The following is a 23,661-nucleotide window of genomic DNA, read 5'->3' as shown; positions in this document are numbered from 1 at the left end:
TGTGTGTGTGTGTGTGTGTGTGCCGACAACAGCCTGCTGTTGACAGAGGAGCATGTGTGAGCTGGCGGTCACTCCTTGCTCTGACCCTTTCCCCTCTCCGTCCACGCTGATCATATAGGGCGACACACAAGGTAATGTAATGACACTGTTTTTGTTTTTCTTTCCAGTGAGATAATGTCTGCAAAGCGTTTAGACGGTTAGCTTTCGTCTGAACATTTGTGGTTAAAGTCATGCATGCTTGGCTTTGCATTTTGCTGATGATAGAGGGTTTGGTACTAAATCCTCTTTCACTTAAGATTTGATGTAACATTAAAATTGATCACCATGTGCGTATTACAAGTGTCATGTTACAGGATTTAATGTTATCTGAGGTGTAAAATACTGTTTATCAAAGTTTTTTTTAATATATGTTGTTGTCATGAAGGTTAATTGATATTATACCGTAGCCATTTTTGATGTTTCTGTTTTGAAATGTCATCAAGGATTACATTTCAACATTGAAGACAGAACATTTAAGAACTGTTTAGCTGTGTTTTCAAAGTGATAAATATTTCACACATGAGATAAGGCGAATCAACAATTAATCTGCACAAGTTCCCAAAAAAAGCTGTTTTTCACTTCCCTAAATCTCAAATCTTAGGACATACTGTTGCATAACTCTTAACTGTACAGGTGACACTGCGGATTTCGTTAGCTGAGGGTAGCAGACTCATACAGCCACAACAGCAGAACAGAATGGAAGTCAATATTACAGTAAAGCAGCAAAAAACTGTCGTTGTTCCCCGGGGTCCGGCAGAGGAAGGGTGGGGTCTTGCTCTCGAGGAAGGGCGATGCTTCACTGATAAGCAGAGTACATGCTGTGTCTTTCTTCTACACGTTTCCTGCTGTAATCTTGAGTCAATATCTGATTTATTACACTTTCTATTAGTGTTTCCATAACCCCTGTTTAATTTGGCATAGGCCTACAGCAAATACAAGAACACACATTCATATACCCACACAACGCTTAGCTGTGACCGCTCTAGATGGTGCATACAAGGAGGGTTATATGTGTGTGGCAAGTTACTGCACATTTCCTGTCCCATTTATGAAGTGCAAGATTTTAACATATCATTTGTTTGCTGTGATATAGTTGATGTCATTTTAGGACACCACTTTCTAACAAGGCAGTTAGTTGCAACTAACAGTTTTATTCATTGAAAAATAATTCAGCTTTAAGCCATTAGTAAAAAACACTTTTGGGTTGCCAGGTTGTGAAAAATCTAAATGGCTGCTTATAATCCTCCAGCAGCATGACTACTTGCTTTTTATTTCCAGCTACAGTAGCTCTTCAGTTCCCTATAGGAGGAGCCCTTCAGTCGGAAAAAGCTGCACTGGGCCAAATATATATTTATGAACCACTTGTTAATGTTTATAACTTCAGACATGATTTGTGAGAACTGAACCTTATTTACAAAATAGTTGCCCCTTTATTGACATATGCAAACTTATGTAGACTGTTTTATACATAAAGAAGCTGCAAGAGAGCTCAACATCTCAGGTGGCTTAACTTGCATTTTGAAATTGTGAATTATTTATATGCAATTTGTACTTAACTGTAATGTGTGGCTTAACAAAAAGTGAACAACTCATGACTCCTTTATTTATGGCTACCTAGCATTTTAAACTGCAGAGGTGACAGCGTCTTCAGAAGTAAGGAAACCAAAACCAACCCATGCTGTTAATAGCATTTGCCACAAAGTTAAAAGAAGTGTCATTCTGGAGGAAGATTAGCCTGGAAATCCAGACCCTGATATCTTGAACGATAGAGGGTCTGGCCACGATCAATAGTCATTTCCAACTCAAGGGGCGGCTCCTACTCGTGCATTTCAAATGCCACTGCACGCAGTTGGATAGCACTACAACCAATCAGAGCGATGCACAAGGTGACGTAAGCCCCGTTCGTTTAGCGAACAGCTGTTAAACTGTTAAATTAAACGTTTGCCGTGGTCGGTCGGCAAAACAGAACATTCCACTTACTTGCTAATGAAATATTTGAGTGCCATCTTCCAAATCGTAAAGGGTCGAGGCCAAAGCAGTCTCAAACTCGCACAACATATCCGCAGCCATCTTTGATGTTTACTATCACGGCTTCGACGTCGCATGCACGTCACTGTCATCATCCGGTTACGTCCTCCCCAGAGTACCATATAAGGGGCTCTGGCCCGCCCATATTAGATAGAACCAATTGAAACGTGAGCCCAGATTTCTGGTCTTTTTGAAAAAGCTTCAACGGAGAGTTTCCAGACCAACAGGCGCAGCAAATTTAATTTGCCTGCGCCTAGTGGCAGGTCTGGGAATGCCAGGCTAGAGGAAGATAAAAAACCCGCCAAAGATGAGACTGGAAGTTCTTTGTTTTAAATTGGACAAAGCAGTTGGCAAAATAATCTTATCAGCCAATTTAGGATTTTTTTTTGTCAAAATCGGTGAATATCTTCTCATGTTGTGCTACCTGAGAAAAAAATTCAGTGTTAATACACAGCCTAGGCTCTGTAAAATGGTATGTAAACAAAGGCTATGTAAACAAAGGGGACCATCATAGCTAGAAACATAGCCATTTACAGAGCCTATAAGCTGTGTATTAACACTGGACGTGTATTAACACAGTACGAACAGGTAACGGATTGTCAGGAGACATTCACTGATTTTGACAAAAAGTGATTTAGAGAAAAATCCTTCTCCAGAATTGCTGTCTCCACCTTTAAAGGAGGTACCGATAGACACGTAACAGGTGAATTATTTTGAATATGTGTCACATATTGTTTGACTGTGGTGTTCTGCCTTTCCTCTTCCAGGTGTTATGGGTGTCTGAGTACATTGTAAATGACCGTGAACACGTCTGGCTTGAGGGAGGCGTCCCCGGCCAACGCCTCCGATCCATGTGGCCACGACATGACCAGCTGGGACCAGAGAATGGACGCCATGTACACATACTTCTATCTGCTGCTCTTCATCCCCGGACTGCTGCTCAACACCACTGCTCTGTGGGTGCTCTGCAGACACATCAGGTACCATCCACACACAGATGGCCTGGCCCCTTAAAAGGTTCAGTCAATTTTGGGCCTCCTTTACTAATGTTTTACGGTACCACTTTACAATAAGGTACAAACACATAGATATGCTTTACATTAGATATTAATATTACATAGGTTTTTTTTAGTAACTACTACACACACATATATATATATATATATATATATATATATTTGTGTAACTTCTACATAGGTTTTAAGTTTTAAGTAACTACTACGTATATATGTTTCACCTTTTTAGATTTTCATTTAATCATTTAAATGTTTGTTTTGTTAGAATTAGTTATCGTGAATATTTTGGTTCAGTAAAGTTTAGCTATTTACCTTGGCCTCAAAACACCATGGGCCCCTCTAGTGGCTGGGCCCTAGAAAGCTTTCACACTTCCTCCAGAGAAACAAATACAAACGCACACACACACACAACTTAAAATAGCTAACTCTTGTGTTGTTGCTTCACAGAAAGAAGACCAAGGCAGTGATCTTCATGATAAACCTGGCTCTGGCAGACCTGGCCCACATCCTCTCTCTGCCTCTCAGGATCTACTATTACTTCACTCACGTCTGGCCCTTTGGACGAGGGCTCTGCTTGGTCTGCTTCTACCTCAAGTACCTCAACATGTACGCCGCCATAGTGTTCCTGGTAAGTGGGCAGTAAAAAGAACATTATATTACGAGTCTTCTTATTTTCATTTTTTTTTAATTTTCCTGTTATAATGCTATTTATACATTGTTTGTATTGAAGCTGACTCAGGGAGATTCGCACAAGAATCCCAATGCACTTGTACTTGTACCTGTGCAAATGGCAATAAATATATTCTATTCTATATTCTATTCTATTATCTGGGAATATTGGGAAGATACTAGAATGTTGATGGGAACTTAAATGACAGCCACAAAATGTATCATCTTTTTATAAGTCACATGTCCCATTCATCACATTCAAACTTCGGGAATAACAGGAAGTCATTTTAGTTTAAGCCTGTGACTCCCTTCTGCTCAATTCTTGGAACAAATGGATTTCCATTTTTAGATTCTTTTTTGGCATTTTTATGCTTTATTGATAGTGTAGTGACAGAGTTGAAATGGGGCAGAGAGGGGAGTGACATGCAGAGCACGACCGCGGGCTGGAATCGAACCCGGGTCCGCTGCTGGCCGAGGCCCATGGGGGGGACACCATACCAACTGAGCTAAGGGCGCCCCTATTTCCAGTGTCTTTAAGGAAAGACACTGCAGGAAAAAACTGAAATTTCTTAAGCGTTGATACATTTTGAGATTTTTTGGGCTATTTTGCTTCCATTACATGTCTCATTAAAGGGTCCGACATGTACATTCAACTGTTTATTCTACTAAACCTTGTCGGTTTGCATCTGTTTTTTTCTCCTACCATATTTAACGGCCGTTATTATTTTTCAGTACTCTGAACCAAAAATCACAACTTCTAAAGCACTTAAATCAACTACACTTTCCATAATCATTCTCAGCACTATTCTGAAGGTTGATAATGAATGATTTGTTCATACGTTGTTCATTGTCTGATTTATGATACATTTTGTTCTTAAAAACTTGTCCAAAATGCATATTTTCCTCCTGTACATTGTATTTTCGATAGATATCTGATATCTATAAGTTACATTTTACCCTTTCCCTCTCGCCTTGACTAAATCTCCCTTCACTTTCTCTCTCTCTTTCCAGGTGTGTATCAGTGTGCAGAGGTACATCTTCCTGCGTGACCCGTTCTGCGCTCGGCGGTGGAGGCGGCGCTACGACCTGTTGATCAGTGTCATAGTGTGGGTGGTGGTGGGCCTGGCCTGCTCACCTTTCATTCTGATGAGGAGCAGCAACAATGACAACAAGAGCAACAACAACGCAACCGGAAGGCCACAGACAGTCCATAACATGTCCTATTCTCTGGTCCCTTCTACACAACATCCCTTAAACTTCACCGAGCTTTATTCACCATCTTTGAACAATGCAGCTTCTACCAAATATGGCTGTTTTAAGGACTTGCCCATGCGGCGTCTGCCCATCTCTCTGGCAGTCTCCATGATGGCTCTCGCTGAGTTATTTGGTTTCCTGATTCCTTTGGCCTTCATAAGTTACAGCTCAATCTGCATCGCCCAGTCCCTCTACCACAGACAGACAGAGGATGAGAACAATAGCACCACACTCAACTCCTCAGGGCGTAGCCGGCTTCAGTCCGTCACCTCCAACTGTCAGGCGGATAAATACCACGATAAACTGACAACCGGTGAGAAGCAGCGCGCCCTACGCATGGTGCTGAGCTGCTCGGCCCTTTTCCTGTTCTGCTTTGCCCCCTACCACATCAACTTCCTGTTCTACCTGATGGTGTCACAGGATATAGTGACCCACTGTGCCACAAGGCTTGCCGTGCTTCAGTTTCACCCTGTGTCTCTGTGCATAGCCAGCCTGAGCTGCTGCCTCAACCCCCTGCTGTATTACTTTGTCACGGCAGAGTTCAGGTCTCACCTCACCAGGCGGACATCTTCCTTCTCTTCCTCGCTCATCTCCTCCCCGATTCACTCGCCAAGGCATCGTGCACCGACTAGGATGACCAGCATGGAGACTGCCTGTTCAGACAGAGACTAGCATTGGTCACTTTTGCTTTTTTGTGGCTGCTGATGTCTGCACAGATAGTGAAGCTGTTGAGACTTTCATGCTGCCTGCCCTCCCCCCAAATATCACACATGCTCCTGGGAAACCGAAAACTTTGATATTAATTTTGTCTTCAAAAGTGACTTTCACGTCCACCACCGCTAAAGGCCCCATCTGAAAATGAACGGATGCGTCTCTGAGATGCATTCTGTCAAACTTAAAACCCGACTGACAACATCCAAGTTGAAAAAATGGGATTTCACATGTCACAGCTATCTGTATAATAAACCCACCCAAAGAGAACCTCCCAGAGGATCACAAACAAATCATTAATCAGCGGAAATTATGAAAAACTGTGTTGAATAAACGTGTGCGAACAATATCTATGTAAATATTGTAGTTGCCTAATGTACATAAGCTGAAGCATTTCTATCTGCATTCTACAGAAGAACATTTTTGTTTATCTTCAGTAAAAATGCTAAATCTTGAATAAGCTATATCGTAACTGCAGTATTGGGGAGTAGGGAACTCCATGTAGGGAATTGTGCAGTATACAGTAGTTTGCTGGTAGTCCAACTACATTCATATTTGCATAGTGATTCAAGTATTACGATTACTTCTTTGTTGCCATTTTCTATAGTTTACTACTGAAACTATAAACTTCAAGCATTTTTAGGCCATAAAAGGGAATGACCATTGCTTCTGTAACTGAACTGAACCCCCATTGAAGAGCCCAAGATAATAAAAAGTCCCGATTTGTTTACAACATTAATGTGACATTCTCTGTAAAGTAGTCCTTGGGAGAAGACCAGATGGTCTTATTCTTGACATGTTTTGATCTCAGGGCTATTCACCTTCCAGGAAGCTGGATTGTAAGCTCACTTGTGAAAATATTTAGTTAATGTTTTTTTTTTTTTTTTTTAATATATTTATTAAAGCTATGCGTCAAAGTAGCTTTCCCAACACCGTGTAAATGTCAAAGGTGTATGTAAATGTCAATTAAAAGCAAGTCTGCGCTTTCTGTCTTGTGCTGAAATGTTTCTTATATCCAAGGTTTCTTCATACTGAGGTTTTGTTTTGGGTGAATACAGGTGCCAACCCTTTTTTATTGCTGTACTTCCTCTTACAATGCAAAGTGGTGAAGGCAGTTGGCAGCAGTTGCAGCAGCTCTGAAAACTGAAAACCGGTAACTGCCATAACCTGGCAGTTACCAGTTTCCAGAGCGAGGTTTGAAGCTGCAAGTCAGCCCCCCCATCCACCCACTTAATATTGCATCTGAGTCTGAGCCGGCTGCGAGGTTACCCCCACCCACCAGACAGCCCACTTTATAGGAAAACCTGCCAAGTATCTGATTCACCCACCAACATACATGTTCACACTTCTTATCTTTCTGCTGTTATACAAAAAAAATCGATATCTGTTTTATTTATTTTATTAAAAACCATCTTGTGAAATGTCTGAGAGAAAGAAAACCAAGTTCAGAAAGAGCCAAAATAAAAAAAATACTTTTTTCTGTTCCTAGTTTTAGTCTTATTACTTAATCCTGATACATTACAATGTTTAATCTGTCATTGAATGGACACACATATGTCGTCCCCACAAGAGTAAAAACCGCTATAATAGCAGAAGTCATGTTGTCAAAAGTTCTTGTAAACCACACCCCCACACCCACAGGAAGCTCTGTGTGTGCTATTCTAAAGCACCCAGAGCAGCTCAGACAGAGAAACAGACAGACAGACAGAAAGACAGACAGACAGATATAGAGAAGATACAGTGAGAAATGATTTAAAAACAGGAAATTACATGAGAGACTGAGAGAACCAAGCCAAAGACAGAAGTTGGATACGAGAGGCAGAGAAAAAGAGATAGATAACTGAGAGAGAGAAAGAGTTGTGGGCGGGAGAGAGTGAATAGTATTAGTGAGGGAGGAGGGAGGGTTAAGGCATGTGTGTTGGCTGATGCTTCACCCTTCTGCTTTTCTGCTTTTCGAATGCGGCGCAGCGTCAACTTTGAAGGTGAGATATTACTTGTCAATGTCACAATGTTCTTTGTAAAAAGAAACAAAGAAAAAGTGAGAGAGATTTTTGTGAGAGGCTGAGAGCAGCTGGATGCTTTCAGTGTGAAGTCATGCCTCATGGGGGATCCCACATGTTTCTCCAACGTGAGGAATGTCTGTTATGTTGAGGGTGTGTGAATGTGAAAGTGTGTCTGTAGGCCAGCGTTGTGTCAGACTGTCTGTGTGTGTTCCTGTGTCCACCCTCGGGCTTTCTAGTCTGGGTTTAAGGTACGTTTAAGGGATGGGGGATCGTGACATTATGTTATTGTGTCTTGGTGTACAGCACACGTGGAACAGGGACCTGGGTGCTGGGTGGGTGCTGCTGCTGCTGCTGCTACATTTCTGGGGGTGCTGACACACAGAGGCCAGATGCCAATGGAAACGCTGTAACGCGCCAACAACCCACAGAGATGATGAATCACGCCGGATAGAATCATGTGTTTCCACTGATGGCAAGATCGGAGGACTTAAAAACTGCTGAATCCCAAGGTAAGGTTGCAACTGCTTTTATGAAACAGAAATTCTTCACATACCCCCAAACAATACGATAGAGACATAGACTATATATGAAAGGAATTATCATTAGGCATAGGTAAGGAACTGCCTTGGCCCCCAAGCTACCAAGGGTCCCATTCAATTTCTTGTAAATGTATGGTTAAGATATGATATTTATTTACCAGTTGTAGAGCAGTTCAGGAACTATACATTATTACTCCCGCCCCACACACATCTGACTAATCAGTGAAATTTTCACTCATTGAAACAGGGGGAACTTAATTTTTAATGGGAATTATCTATGAAAACTCTATGTAGAAAGATAGGGCTTTTAGAAGCAGCGCTGCAGCAGAAGCAGCTGCTGAGACGTTCCATGTGAGGCCGAGAAAAGTCCGAGAGACCAGAGGCAGCAGTAACGGAACGCGACGCGCTCCAGATGTAGACGCAGAATGTGTGTGGAGGCCGTAAGCCACACACGGGTCAAAGTTCACAGCCCTGGGGACTGACGGTTCCTCTGGGAGATATCTCTGAGCGCTGTGAAGATGGATACAAAGGCACTCTGAGAACTGAGGCACAGGCCAAAGTGCTAACGAATAGTTTATATCATTTGGATTTAGTTTTACTTATACTATCCAAAAATCCCCTGCTTCTAAATGTCCTCCTCCGAGATTATGAGCGGAAAGTCCTGTGCTGCTCAGTATTTCCATTGTATGCTACTTCATATTTTCACTACATCTGTTTATTTATTTAGTTATTTTTTAACTTTTTTTAAGTTTCAAAGTCAATAACATTGAGAATCAAACACTGAAAATTCTTTGACAAATGGCATTTCTTTCTATTTCTCTTTTCAAAGGGCATTTGATTACATGCTTAGGGATGCAGACACAGCATATAACTGGAGTCCATCTTTGTAGAAAAATGTCCATTTTCAGTTGTAGTTTAAATGTCATGTACTCCATTACATAGAATTGTTTCAGGTTATTGCATTCTTGTCAGTTTACAGTTATGACCCTTTCAGCAATCAACAGGAGTATTTGCAGTGCATACCTCTGATATTTTCCTGATACATTATTCCAGTACAAACAACATAGGATGGCAATGTTCATTATCTTTTCAATCTCCTCTTTGATATCCTGCCAGTTTTCCCTGTAATACTGGACAGTCCCAAGACTTGTGAATGATCTCCCATCATCCCACAACTCCTCCAACAGAGTGGAGATAGTAAATCTTTATAGTAGTCCATGCACTACATTTATTTGACAGCTATATTCAACTAAAGATGATACATTGAAAATACATCGTACGCTTATGGTAAACAACACATTGTTGAAGATTGTATCAGTGGTTCCCAAGCTTTTTGGCTTGTGACTCATTGTGAAAAATTGTGTTAAAAGCCCAAAGAAGTTATATAAATTTGTTTCTAAGAAGTTTGTTTCCCCTCTCCCATTAATCATCTCATGACCCCTCAGATTTTTCTTGTGACCCTTGGGGGCCCTGACCCCTAGTTTACAAACCACTGGACCAAACTAGCCAACAGTTAATGAGGTTTCTTAGGGTCACCACCACTTTACCACTTTGACAGTTTGCTAGATACATGAGTTTACAATTTGATAACATATGTTACATCACATCACTCTACAGAACGACTACTTCTTCTTTGATATTCTGGTACATTAAGCTATTCAATACTTCTATACTTTTATTTAAGCACATTTTTTAATGCAGTACTTTTTAACTGGTAACAGTTTTTTGACATTATTGCAGTGGTGCTTTGTCTTAAGTAAATGATCTGTGTACTAACTGTAACAATGCTGACAAACTTAGAAATAAAGAGTAGAGGAGAACATGTATGATAGTGGTTTAACAAATGCATAATTATAAGTGTTAATTCTTCTTTGGCGTGGTAAATGTCATTTCCCTTATGATACCAACAAAAACTGTCACTTTCTTAGACTGTGTTTGCGATACATTAAACAACACGTACAACACGTACAACAGATGGGCATCATCAATGTCACATTGTGTTCTTGTTGCTTGTCACACATCCTTATATAGCCTAACGACGGTCTGAATAGTTAAAATGTTCCAATAACTCTTCAGTCTACAGTCATTTACCAGAGGATGTAGAAATGGTCTTTTCTTAGCCCACATGATCGTTAAGAGTTTTAGGAAGCATGATCTCATAAGCAGTCAGCAGTATTTATTCTTAGCAACAGTTTAGTCCAAAACAAAACAGATTATATAAAAGACTGGTACAATAAAGGATGCATCTTCACAGCCCACATTGTGTATTCAGCAGTGACAGTTTAAACTGAACCAGTTAACACCTACTGATGTGACTCACTCACTCACACCTACCACCTGGATGTACTGTATAAGTTTCCGGACATCACTGCGAGTTTCCATTTATTTTAGTTAAAAAAAATCTTTAGGGTTTGAATTTACCTAAAATACTTACAAAAATGACTTCCATTTTGTCCTGCTGAAAGGTCAAAAAAGAACAATGCACGTGATAATGGCGGACTCAAGTTTACATGATAGAGAAGGGCACGTTTCTTCGGGTTTGACCTAACCACACGCTCTATGCAGTTACCACACTAGTTTCATGATGCCTCGCTCCAAAACCGTTTCACACTGACTTATGGTCGGCCTCCCTGCATGGTGAGAGGCTCATCCGTGAGCGCACTGTGGGAGATTGTAGCTTCAACTTCCTCGTGGGTTTTGCATATTTACTGTAAACGGCAGCGCAAAAGCTGCTTTCGCATACGGACAAGCTGGGTACAGCAAGCTGAAGCGGTTGATAGGTGTAAGTGTGTTTGCTCATTTGAAAAGCCTATATAATGTGTGAGAACTGTTTTCAATGTGCTATGTGTCTGTCTGTTTCGAGGAAGGTTCTTTCTCACAAGCTGATAGCTATCTGTGCAACATGCAAAACATACAGTACTTCCACCAGAAGCTCATTTAAATTGAGACAATAACTGTCCTGTTTTTGTTTTTTTTCTACAGATTTCTGCTTTCACTTATCCCAGCATGCACTTGGCTAAACATTGATGATTGGGACTGAATGCAGTCTGAACAGTCAACAGTTAACCAGCTCTGGATACACACTCATGATGGGCAGCATGGACCCTCCAACACGTACATTACCGGACCACCAGCAGATTTCGTGATTCAACTAAAAGCAGCTTGTCTTAACAGACCCCTTGGCTTAAGATGAACTTTGCCAACAACACATGCAACACAACGACAGATCTCCAAGAGTACCAGCACAAGGTGTATGCAGTGGTGTACAGTTTGCTCCTGCTGCCGGGGCTGCTGGGTAATGGGCTGGCCATATATGTGTTCAGAGTCTACGTGAAAGAAACCAAGAAGGCTGTGGTGTTCATGATGAACCTGGCTGTGGCAGACCTACTGCAGGTACAAAATATGAAGGATCTATCCAACCATCTATCTATCTATCTATCTATCTATCTATCTATCTATCTATCTATCTATCTATCTATCTATCTATCTATCTATCTATCTATCTATCTAAACCGTGCATTTATTTTTTAAGTTTTGCTGTATGTGCAGGTCGTTTCTGATCAGTAGAACAAACATTTCTTCCAGCTGGGCACCTTTGGAGTTTTCCTGAGCTCTTGTGCCAGTGTCAGGGGGCGACACCAGTTTGTAAACGCTGCCATACTGAGAAATACAGAGAGAGTTTTATGGCGCATCATCCTGCTTAATCAACTTTGTTCCAACTCACTTGGCAACGGCTTGAGCGTAACCGACATTTATCCATCTAAAAAAGTTCAAAGCACTGCAGCTTTGAAATAACTAAATATCCAAATTGTAGCCCATTCATAATTTATTGACTAATTGTTTCGCAACTAAAAGAACACAGATATTGACTCTCTCTTCTCTGTTCTCAGCTGCTGTCTCTGCCCTTGCGGATCTACTACTACCTGTACAACAGCTGGCCCTTCGGTCACCCGCTCTGCATGATCTGCTTCTACCTGAAGTACGTCAACATGTACGCCTCCATCTACTTCCTGGTGTGTGTGAGTGTGCGGCGCTGTGAGCTCATCATGCGCCCGCTGAGGTACGACGCGTCACGGCGAAAAAGCGACGCGCTGATCTGTGCCTGCGGTTGGCTGTTGGTCTGCCTGGGATGTCTGCCTTTCCCTCTGCTCAGGAACCCAAGCAGTGAACAAAACTCAAATGCAGGAGATAGGCTCTTGAACTCGGAGGTTGGGGCCCTCCAAAATGGACCGGTGTGTTTCTCCGAGCTTCCCATGAGGACTGTGAGTTATCCCGCAGCCTGGGCGCTCCTGATAATAGCCGAATTGCTTGGATTTATCATACCATTAGTGTTGGTTTCCGCTTGCACCTTTCTCACGGCCTGGAGCCTTCGGGACAAGACGGAAGGGGCAATCGCAGACCGAGGGGAGAAGAGGAGGGCTTTGAAGATACTGCTAAGCTGTGCTCTGGTTTTCCTATTGTGCTTTGCGCCTTACCATGTCACAATGCCGCTGGATTTTCTGGTGAAAGCGGGCGCCCTGAAAAGCTGCAGCCTTAGGAACACCATTCGGATGTGTCACCCAGTCACACTCTGCCTGGCCAGCCTCAACTGCAGCCTGGACCCCATCATGTATTATTTCACAACGCATGAATTCTGGAGGCGATTTAGCAAACCGGAGATACCAGAGAGCATGACGTTTAGCAGGCGAATGTCCTGTCTCACTGGAGGAGAGGGCCAAGAGGAGGAATAGACAGTATCTCTATGGACAAACATGTTGATCTTAACCACTAAACCATAGAGATAAAGTCCATGCATTCCTCAAAACTAGAGAACTATAATTTGCATGCAAACTTGACTGTGAAAACAGGAAGAGTATTAGGGCCAAGCTGGAGCAAAGGATAGGAGGACTTTAAAAAAAAAAATTATGCATCGGAAGAAAAGGATTTAAATTTTGGACAAAAGTTGAATGGCCCGGGAAAAATGACAAAATGTCAAGAATAAAGTGCATTCTTCAAATATTGTGCTCACAAGATTGGAAGTCACCGTAAACTTGACCTTTGACCTCCCAAATCTAAGAAGTTCATCGTTGAGTCAGAGTCGACATTGGTGTTAAGTTTGAAGAAAAACCCTTAAAGTGTTCTTGAGATATTGCGTTTACAATACGCAGGTCACGGTGACCCCGTCTTACAAAATGTAATACGTTTTTCCTCGAGTCAAAATGTGAGTTTGTGCCAAATTTGACGAAAATCGCTCAAAGCATTCTTAAGATACTGCATTCATGGAGGCTTGAGGTCACATTGCCCTTGACCTTTGACCTCCAAAATCGAATAAATTCATCTTTGAGTCAGAGTGGACATTTATGCAAAGTTTGAATACAATCCCTCAAAGCGTTCATGAGATATTGGTTCACAAGAATCCCAAGAAACAACCTTAGAACAGCTATCGCCAGCGCGGAGGCATAAACACTTGTTAGTTTGGACGCCATAGTCTGCGGTTCCACAATAAATGCTAATATTGTGATTAAGTCCCGAGACTTTATTCACAAAATTCTATTTCAACTTTATCCCACATTTCTTTTTTCTTGTAAGGGCATAATGGAAAAAAGAAATGTCCTCACTCCTGCCCCCTAATACTCTTCCATAGTGAAAATATTGGAGTATGTTTCGAAATGTGAATTTTTCTATATATATACATATTTCAATAAAGGTGCGTGTGTTCTTTCTAAATGTGTTTGATGAGTAAGATGTTCCAGTTATGAATGAGGAACAATGCCATCAGCGCCAAAATATTTATTAGACATTAGGAAACAGTTGTAAGGAAACCCCAATTCCCCCCCGTGGGTTAATAAAGTATTTCTGATTCTGAATCAGCTGGACATTCCCTAAATCACAGACGAAGATAAATCATCGTTAACCTCAACTTCCCCCTTCAAAGAATAAGCAAACGGACAAAATATTCAGTAGGTAAAGAATTGCAACTTTATTCGGCAACAAAGTGAAGTTCAGTTCAGTAGCTGCACACAACATTGCTTTTTTAATTTCATTTCATCTTGTAGTATTGTTAAAAAGCTGAGACAGAAACACATTTTCTTTTATTACAAAGCACACTTCCTGTCTGATTGTCTCTCTGTGCAAGAATCCAGTGGGGAACCATTGAAAATGACTTGAAAGTTAATTGGCAAAAGGGCCATTATCTTTTCACATGTTCAAGTTTTTTCTGAAGGGCATGTTCCAAATCTGGTGTTTTATGCATATTTTTTATAAACAACTTTTTTTTAAATCTATAGTGTTCTGCAAACCATGTTGTCACTTATACTAAGCTCCTCATTAGCTTCCTTAGTGAAAGTAACCTCATGTTGTGGGACTGCAAATTCATAAATGATAATGCAAAAACTCAGTCAGATTTAGTGCCATTTCCCTTTAGCTCGTCAACCTTCCTTCAAGTTTATTGTCAAAAAAAAGGTTTCATATCTACACAAATACAAACACTGCTCATATTGGGTGCTGGACTGCTCAACACTTATCGATTAACGTAAAATCATTAACACAGCAGGACGGCAGAGGGCCTCTGGGAGCAGCAGTGCACCCTGGGAAATATCTACAAAAATAAGTGACAGCAGCTCTGGGTACCACCCATAAAACAGTCGCCGACTACCGTGTTACACGTGCACTGTAACTAAACCGTACCGTACATTTTTCTCAGGAATAACTTGTGCTAAATCACACTGAAACATACAGTAGATGCCTAGTGGAAACAGTAGGCTTACACACACACACAGTTCTCATATAAAGGACTTTTCAGTGTCTTTAACAACTCATCTGGAGGTGACTGGATGTTTTAATACAGTAACCACGACACATAAGTCAGCAGGAAGCTACGGCAACAGAACAAATGAAAGGTAGTATATTCTTAGTGAAAGGGCTGACGCTGGTTATTAGTACTTCTACTAACTAGTGCATACTTGAGCAAGAGAGCTATGACTTAAACAGGTTCAGGGGTAATACAGCAAAGGAGGAGGATTAGGCTAAAACAATGTAACTTAAATTCACTGTTCACAGGGGTTAAAGAAGCAGGGGAGGCAAAAATTGGAGTTTATACAAAAGTTACTTTCGGCTAAAAGTTGTTCCCACCATCGCCCAAACTCCCACCTCCTCTCTCTCTCTCTCTCTTTATCTTTCTCTTTCTCTCACACACACTCACTCACTTTCTGACCCACCACTCTCCAAATCAAGCCTTGCAGATCCTGGTCTCTGTCACAAACTTGTTCTCAAAGTGCTGGATGGTGAAGCATTCCTCTGTGGAGCGCTTGTGGATGCCTCCGCCTGTCATGACACAAAGAAACACACAAACATAAGTCCCTTAAGATTTGAGTGAATGCATGTCTGATGCATTTCCTTTTCCAGACCAAATGAAATTAAAATTATTGGATCTATCTTACGTGACTTTTCATGAGAATAGTTTTATGGGCCTATGACCTATGACATGTCATCAAAATTGGTATTACAAGAAAACTTCCCGTTTTTATTTGGGAGTGATCACAATACTGTATTATTCCATTATGGCTTCCCCCCTAGTGTAAGCCATCTAAAAAGCCAAAATGATCTACTTTTGTGGAGTGGAAGTGGTGACCTTAACCTTAACATCTGAAACCAGATAGAAACAGTCCGTTTTAAATGAACTAAATGCAGTGTAATTGATTGTATATAGTGGATTGTACTAAGAGACATGATGGTTCTGTGATTGTAAGTTGCCATGGGAAACACAGTGTATCCAGACCTGGCAGGTCTGAGCGGCGTTGCATTCTGTACGTCTCCTTCCCGTCACACAGCCGGCGGATGTAGAATCCCAGAGGCTTCACGTCATCGATACGCTCAGTCACCACCAAGTCCTCATGCACCAGGTAGCTGCGGTAAGAGCCGGACTGGGAACATACAAGAAAAACAGGGACTATAAATCATCTTTATAGCACTTTTCAGCAGCTCACGGATCACTTATGCATTGAAAACTTAGAGTGGGAATGTCTGATTATTGAATCACTGCAAACTTCTGCATTATGTGGAAAATACTTCCACAGTGGATTTCGCTGACTGCAGCACCAACCGACAAATGCTGTACAATGTGTCATGGTGGAGAAATTTGTGAGAAGGATTTTTTTCAGTCTCAAACATGTCTCTGAGACCATGCTCCACTCTCGCTCAAATCTGGAAAAAAATATATACTACACAGAAACATGAATCTGAACCATGCACAACTTAATTACTATCTAGAGCAGGGGTGTCCAAACTACGGCCCGCGGGCCAACTGCGGCCCGCGGCCCGCTTTTTATTGGCCCGCGGACGATTTTAAAAATATAATGTAATGTGGCCCTTTGAAAAAAAAAAAAAAAAATTTTTTTTTTTTTTTTTTTTTTTTGCATTGCAGAAATGTGTCCCATAAAAGAAAAAGAGCACTAAGCCCATCCCAGAGGACCCTGCATAATATTTTATTTTAAATTAATATTATTATGGAAAATCTATGTGTCCTTCTCCAATAGCTTCTAATTCATCTGACACATTGTCTCCATTTTTTTCATACAAAATTCTTCAGATTTAGCCTCTTAATTTTCCTCTCAAAGTGCACCAGATTCATGCATTTCACTTTAAAAACTTTAAAAAATCTCCCGGGGGGGCATACCCCGGACCCCCCTAGGAGAGTCGGGATCTCAGCTGGCTACTATTTTCACCCAGCTGGACATTGGACAAAAAATCAGAAAACACTGGGTGTATCAATGGCATTTAACAAGAGGGGGAATGTATCTGTTTAATGTGCAAGGAAAGTGTTGCCGTGAAGAAGGATTACAATTTACGAAGACACTATGAAACTAAACATCAGAGCAGCTACATGTCCTGATAAACGTGTTATTTTTGCAAAGTGGCCCGGCCCTTCGTAGATTTTTCTGTATGTGGCCCTCAGTGAAAAAAGTTTGGACACCCCTGATCTAGAGCCACCGTCAGGTCTAAAATTAAATTGGAAAAAAAGGTTTATATCTTAAAAACTAGTGAAATTCCCATCAGTCTCAGTTTAAAGTTTAAATTGAAACTTTGTACAAACGCATTCAAAGTAGGGCTGTCAAATTAACGCGTTAATTTCGATGAATTAATCACAGAAAAATGACCGCGATTAAAAAAATTAACGCAGATTAATCGCACTTCTATAATGCCCTTTAACCCGGTGCAAAAGTGGTGCGCAGCTGCACCGAGCTGCACCTGTAGATTGCATACACAGCCCGCACGGGTGAAAGGAAGAAAAGTAAAGAGAGAAGCAGGGGAAAGGGCGGGGCCGAGGGCTCTATGGACGGTTTATGGGATGCTTCGGGCAAATAAGCATGAAGGTAGGAAGACATCTTACTTTATTCTCAGCAGTGTCTGTGCATTATTGATTTAGTGGGTGCAACAATGTAGGTTCAAAAGTATCTCTCAATCTTCCTCCGTGTGTCTCAATTTTGTTTGCTAGCTGTCTAGTCTCCCGCGTAAACGGACACCCGCCCCGTGTGTGTGTGTGTGTGTCAATATTTTTGCCTATGAGTACGACGATGGTGAATGAATCGGCATAGGCATCTGTGGCAGTGCAGCGCTGTCTGTTGTGGAGACAGAAGTTACGAGAGACGGAGAGCGAGAGAGTAACAAACTGTAGCAGGCTATACAGCAGCTGTTCATAAACAGGTATAAAAGTGTCATAAAAGTATGCGATTAATTTAGATTAATTAATCACAGAGCCTGTAATTAATTAGATTATTTTTTTTAATCACTTGACAGCCCTGATTCAAAGCTTTCCAATATAGAATTAATAATTATAATGTTTTTCATGTCACATGAACACAATGAAAAAGATCAATTATTGGCCGGTACAACATTTGAATCAAAATTCCCCAGTCTGATTCATACAGTTATTAATAGGCCAGAATGTCTGGGACAGGTGAAGGTGGCGTGTGCTGGACATTTTTACTTTACAAATTGCAGACAGATTTGCACTGGATTAAAGCACAGTCAATCTCTGGAATTATTATAAATCCCTGGATTTCCCCAGGTAATATTCAGTCCTTAATATGAGGACTCGTGCTTTACTTATTACTACGGAATAGTATTATGGCCATTTTAATTTTTATTTTTTTCATAATGCACTCGAAGAATAAAGTCGAAATTCCGATGTATCTTTGCTATCGTGGTAAGGCAGATAATGGGCTACAACCTTGTTTGTTTTTACTGAAAAAAAACTTCCTCTTAATTTTCCTCTCTCTCATAGACCTTATAATCCTCATGACAGTGCTTTTTCATCCTTTATTTACCCAAACTATGTCTCTTCTTATGGCAAAGCTGCAGCGTGATCACAACTCACCATGAGCTGAGAGAAGAGGTCGATGAGGTCCTGAGGGGGAAGCACCACCGAGGTGTTCAGAGGGATCACAAAGCAGGTCCGAAGAGTCAGGTCCAGATACGCTGTCAACTTCTGCTCACACACACACACAGTAAAGTAATCAGAGAGGAATTTAAACCTTGCATTAACAGGAGCGCACCGGCATCTGTAGCTCTGGATGTGCAGTATTCCGTGTCTGAGTGTTAAGTTAGTAGAGTTACCCTGTTGAAGTCGTGCAGGATGTAAGCGGGGTCTCCTGGTCTGAAGCGAGGGGGCGGCACGCTGATGACGGCCATGCTGTCAGAGATCTCCACCTCCTCCTCCACACGGGGCAGGTAGTATGGCTGGCTCTCCCCGCCCGCCCCGGAAGACACGTCACCGAACTGCATGGCCCCGTGATACAGCCTCTGGAAGAGTAAGAGCAAGGTATGACACACGCACAGACAAATACAGCAAGGAAAAAAGGCAGTAAGTGGAAGGCTCATGGGTGGCAACAGATCAGTGTATCTTTTAAAAAATACATTTGTCAAAAAAAAGCATTATTTCTTCTAAAATTAAGTCGTTTAAAAGCTGCAACAAATGATTATAAACCACTAGAGGGCAGAATATACGTTCAATATTCAACTGATATCTGTAGTTTTGTTAGTGTTAATCTTTTTGCAGATGTTATGTGTATGATCTAAAAAAGACAAACTCATTATTTTACTACATTTTGAAGCTTACATGTTAGGAAAACAACTGCCCAATGTCATTTACACATCCTGCAAAGAAACATAGCTACATGGGCATCCTGCTGCAGTGATCTTTATCATAACTTGTTAAATGTGAGTCTTATAATGGTTTCAATTGAATCTTGTTTGTTATTCAAGAAAAATGTCATAACCGCTGCTTTAAGCCAACGTGTTGCTCAAATAACATGAAAGACTCATTACTAAACCAGAAAGCAATTCACTAAAGACACAAAACAAGTTGAGTCTGCAGGATGAGTCTCCTAAGGAATGTTGAATTGCATTAACTATAAGAGATGTCTGTGCATAGTATTAATAAGTTAATAATAGATTTTAGGCTTTTCTTCATGCACACAAGAGAAGAATTCCCCCCGTGGGCCCAGAGATACTTAATGGGAGTGTGAGACCCTCCCCACTGACACAGCTAAATTAGAACCGGTTACGTCGGCACTTTCTCTGAAGACGGAAGTGAGCGGGAGTCAGCGTTCCAGCTTCCCACCAAGGAAAAACAGTGTCCCATAAGCAGGCTGAATAATTCCTCTCAAACTCAAAAAAACAAAAGGGTCCCCTCCCATGTTCCTCTGCTACCTTATGCAATAATCCATTTAACAGTGCAACATATTTATGCATCTATGTGTTCATACATCGGAATACATTTTAGCTACAATCTTAATGGGTGAATGTTGTTTGTCATTGTGGAGGTCTGTATTTTTTATGCAAACCAATAACGTCTTTTTGCTCTATAACAATTAAAAAACACATAGAAAAACTTTGACATTTCTAATTTCAATGCTGATGCCACTCTAATAATAACAAACACACACACTTACCTTGGGTGTGAGGTATCGATAGAGACATGCTCCCCCCACGATGAGCCCACTGAGGATGAAGGCGATGCCCAGCAGGGTGAGCAGACAGCGGCCTGTGGAGCCTTCATTCACCACTGGAGCAGAACCCAGCTCCGCATCCTACACACACACACACACACACACACACACACACACACACACACACACACACACACACACACACACACACACACACACACACACACACACACACACACACACACACACACACACACACACACACACACACACACACACACACACACACACACACACACACACACACACACACAGTCAGCAATTATAGTGACACTCATAACATTGCACTCACTGAATATCAACATTAAACGCACAACTACTAAAATAATATGATTTGTCTATTGTTTTTTAAAAGCCCTTTAATTGTATTTGTTACTTTTATCCTTCAGTATCTATTGCTTTAACTGTTTATGTCCATTTGACCAAAGGACTGGAGTCTGCCTCCATGATACTCCTATATAGCCTACCTATATAGCCTAGTATTAGTATATCCTGAAAGCCATAGCTAAGCCTGTGAAACATTCAATAACAAAATTATAATAATTAATCAATAAATAAACATTCAACGCATATACAGCAGACTATCAATAATGTGTCTGATGATGAATCTTTGGCATCTGCATAACAGTTGTGCAGAAGATGGGGTCCCGCTGTGCGCTGCTGCTGCATCAGGTGCAATAAAGGCTAAATGCAACCGTGCATACCTTTTGATATCCAAATGCAATTGAATAGGTTAACAACCGTAGACATCTATGCATATGCAGTCTACACAGTCACAGCTGTGGTGCCAGACGGGCAGCTAGGCCTCCTGCCACCATAACCACAAACAGACACAGGGGCCAGACAGTCGCACACACACAACAAGCCCGTTAGCTCACCTTCAAATCGGCTGGCACATCTTTGCCCAACGCCTTCTGCGCGAGCGCCGAGTTAAAAGCAATCTTCACCATGTTGAAACCGTCGGCTCGGGTTTCTAGTGCAAAGAAAAAAAGAGAAAGGGGGAAAAGACTGTGAACGCAGGACTGTAGACTCCGTTTACTCTCTTCAGCAGCTCAGTCTGTGACGCACTTTGCAACCTCGGCTTTATGCAGCGCTTCCGGTGGCCGGAGGGGATTAAAACGACATCCGAAACGGAAGCTGGAGAAAAATAATGCACGTCAACTTTCAAGGTAAATAACGTACACAAACACGTAACGCCAGAGATAAACGAGAGACTCGTTACTGATGTTTAAACACGGACTGACCACAGAATCATTTCGCATTATGTATTGCCCTCAGACAGTATCATCTCTTGAGACTTCATTTGTCTGACTCTGGCGCCATCTAGTGGCCACAGTTGGGAACTACTTATATTTTCATCTGGTCTGGTGAAGATGCTCAGAAGAAATCAGCTTCCATTTATTATTAGTCTGAACGTAATACCACAATACCTACTTTCATTTAAACGTCTTCCAGTTATCTGCTTTAGTCTGTTAAACACGTGACAAAAATGACTGTAGTGTAAGATTATATTTTCCCTTTGTTATTTTAAAAACATTTGCAAACGTATATTACACAACAAAATACACCCTCTGAAACAAATAGAAAAAAAGAAAAAGAACCAAAGAAACACATTTTTATTAAAATAGAATAAAATAAAAAATAAAATAATATAATATTCCTTTATCTGTCCCTCAGAGGGGAACTTTACATTGGTACAGCAGCAAATGGGACAGTGCAGCAGAATAAAAGGCCCAATAAACAATTCAATTAATGTAAATTAAGATAAGGTTAACAAAGTGAGTAACATTTGTATATTTAAAAAAATAAGTAACAGTTAGTTAATTATCCAGCGTACAAAAGTAAGTGAACAGACAGGGAAGGAAATATGGGAAAAAATTACACAGACAAATCTGAATATTATTATTCTGGAGTGACATTTTCTCTTCCTCCCCCTTAATTCTCTCTCACTTAATATGCTCAGTCTTCTGTGTATGTTAGACAGATAGTAGCAAATTATTTCCCATTGTAATTGTTTGATATGAACTTTAAGAAATAAACTATTTCATAAGAGTTTTTGAGTAATGGGTTCTCATGAAACTAAATTTGGGAAATATATATCTTTATCATTGAATCGATATTGATAATGTTATCCTTTAACCACTTTGTAACTTTGTTTTGAAAAGTGCTATACAAATAAAGTGTATTCTTTATTATTTTTATTTAAACTTGTATGGGAGTTGGCATTACATTTCATTCTAAAAGGCAGGCTATTTAAAAGGTCTTTCAAAGTCTTAAATTTGATCTGGAGAACCCTGGCGGTACCCTAATGGAGGAAATATGGTATTTCCCACCATTTGATAGAATTGCCCTGGAATTGATCCAAAATACATGTTTCACAGGGGCAAAAAGCCCCTAGCAAAGACAAAGTTAATTTCCCTAAGTATTAAAAACACAGTTTGCCATACAGGTGTACATTGTACAGTGATATTGTACGTGAAATGGACAGTGATAATGCAATAAAAGTCATATTTTTCAGCCTATAAAGTAGCCTATTCATCTGTGTGAATATCCCACTCTGTCAACTGACTCTGTAAATAACATGTCTGCCTCCTACAGGCTCCAGTGTTACCTGCCAGTGCCCAGTCTGCCCACTCAACAGTGCGGGGCCTTCACTGCCCTGTGTGGAAACCCAGGCCCACGCCAAGGCCGTAAACCCTAAACCATGCATCTGACACAAACCCTCAACCCTCTGGTCTGTGGTGGTCCCCATAGCTTCCTCTGCTTTCACTCTACGGACCCAGTTAAAGGTTGAACATATACGGGTAAATAAACACTTACTGCAGCCTGCACCAGCGCTCTTAATTCCACACAACTCCGTGGCATCTCTCCAGCACCTCTGCACTGCAACTGTAGTCTACCACATGCATCTCCTCATAGCAGCCTCACAAACACACACATAAGCATGCACACACACACACACACACACACACACACACACACACACACACACACACACACACACACACACACACACACACACACACTGCAAAGGGCTATGATATTTCCTCTGTTAAACAGACAGATTGGACCGGTAATCACCACTGAAAGGTACATAAACAGAGCAGCTGATTTCTGTACGTAACCCTCCCTCCGTGTAAACCCCCTGTGCCCCCCTCCCCAAAACTGACTCTCTCTGAAAACCCTAAGTGGTCCTGAAGGCTTGTTTATGGGCTCGTCTTACGCTGCGTTTGATCTGAGCGCTTGCCCACACATGCATGCATTGCGTGGATGGCGGACCAACACACACACACACACACACACACACACACACACACACACACACACACACACACACACACACACACACACACACACACACACACACACACAGCAATAGAGAGGGAGAGAGGAGAGCCAGCATTAGCAGTAATAG

The 23,661-nt window shown here is 41.2% G+C and overlaps 3 protein-coding genes across 4 annotated transcripts; 2 read left to right on the top strand and 1 right to left on the bottom strand.

Annotated features, from left to right (window-relative positions):
- p2ry10 (P2Y receptor family member 10) lies at nt 1-6,649 on the top strand. Its single transcript, XM_080035166.1, has 4 exons — nt 1-131; nt 2,835-3,047; nt 3,531-3,711; nt 4,764-6,649. The coding sequence occupies exons 2-4, from the start codon at nt 2,863-2,865 to the stop codon at nt 5,676-5,678; spliced, it is 1,281 nt and encodes a 426-aa protein (XP_079891292.1). The 5' UTR covers nt 1-131; nt 2,835-2,862; the 3' UTR covers nt 5,679-6,649.
- A 933-nt stretch (nt 6,650-7,582) lies between these two features.
- On the top strand, nt 7,583-14,066 carry gpr174 (G protein-coupled receptor 174). Of its 2 annotated transcripts, XM_080035149.1 has the most exons (4): nt 7,583-7,699; nt 8,024-8,229; nt 11,242-11,652; nt 12,150-14,066. In XM_080035149.1, the coding sequence occupies exons 3-4, from the start codon at nt 11,449-11,451 to the stop codon at nt 12,987-12,989; spliced, it is 1,044 nt and encodes a 347-aa protein (XP_079891275.1). In that variant the 5' UTR covers nt 7,583-7,699; nt 8,024-8,229; nt 11,242-11,448; the 3' UTR covers nt 12,990-14,066. The 2 variants fall into 2 exon arrangements, with proteins under 2 accessions (XP_079891275.1, XP_079891276.1); XM_080035150.1 differs by lacking the exon at nt 7,583-7,699 and having other exon boundaries at nt 7,959-8,229.
- Nucleotides 14,067-14,527: 461 nt separating this feature from the next.
- Nucleotides 14,528-21,389, bottom strand: LOC307256342 (integral membrane protein 2A-like). The gene is made up of 6 exons (XM_080035266.1): nt 21,125-21,389; nt 20,190-20,327; nt 18,853-19,038; nt 18,614-18,724; nt 16,016-16,160; nt 14,528-15,561 (listed from the first exon to the last, which is right to left on the bottom strand). The coding sequence occupies exons 1-6, from the start codon at nt 21,194-21,196 to the stop codon at nt 15,467-15,469; spliced, it is 747 nt and encodes a 248-aa protein (XP_079891392.1). The 5' UTR covers nt 21,197-21,389; the 3' UTR covers nt 14,528-15,466.
- Between the last annotated feature and the right edge of the window lie 2,272 nt (nt 21,390-23,661).

The sequence above is a fragment of the Ammodytes marinus genome (genome assembly GCF_949987685.1).
Source record: "Ammodytes marinus genome assembly, chromosome: 10".
Classification (NCBI taxonomy): domain Eukaryota; kingdom Metazoa; phylum Chordata; class Actinopteri; order Uranoscopiformes; family Ammodytidae; genus Ammodytes; species Ammodytes marinus.
This window is presented reverse-complemented; position numbering and strand designations above follow the sequence as displayed.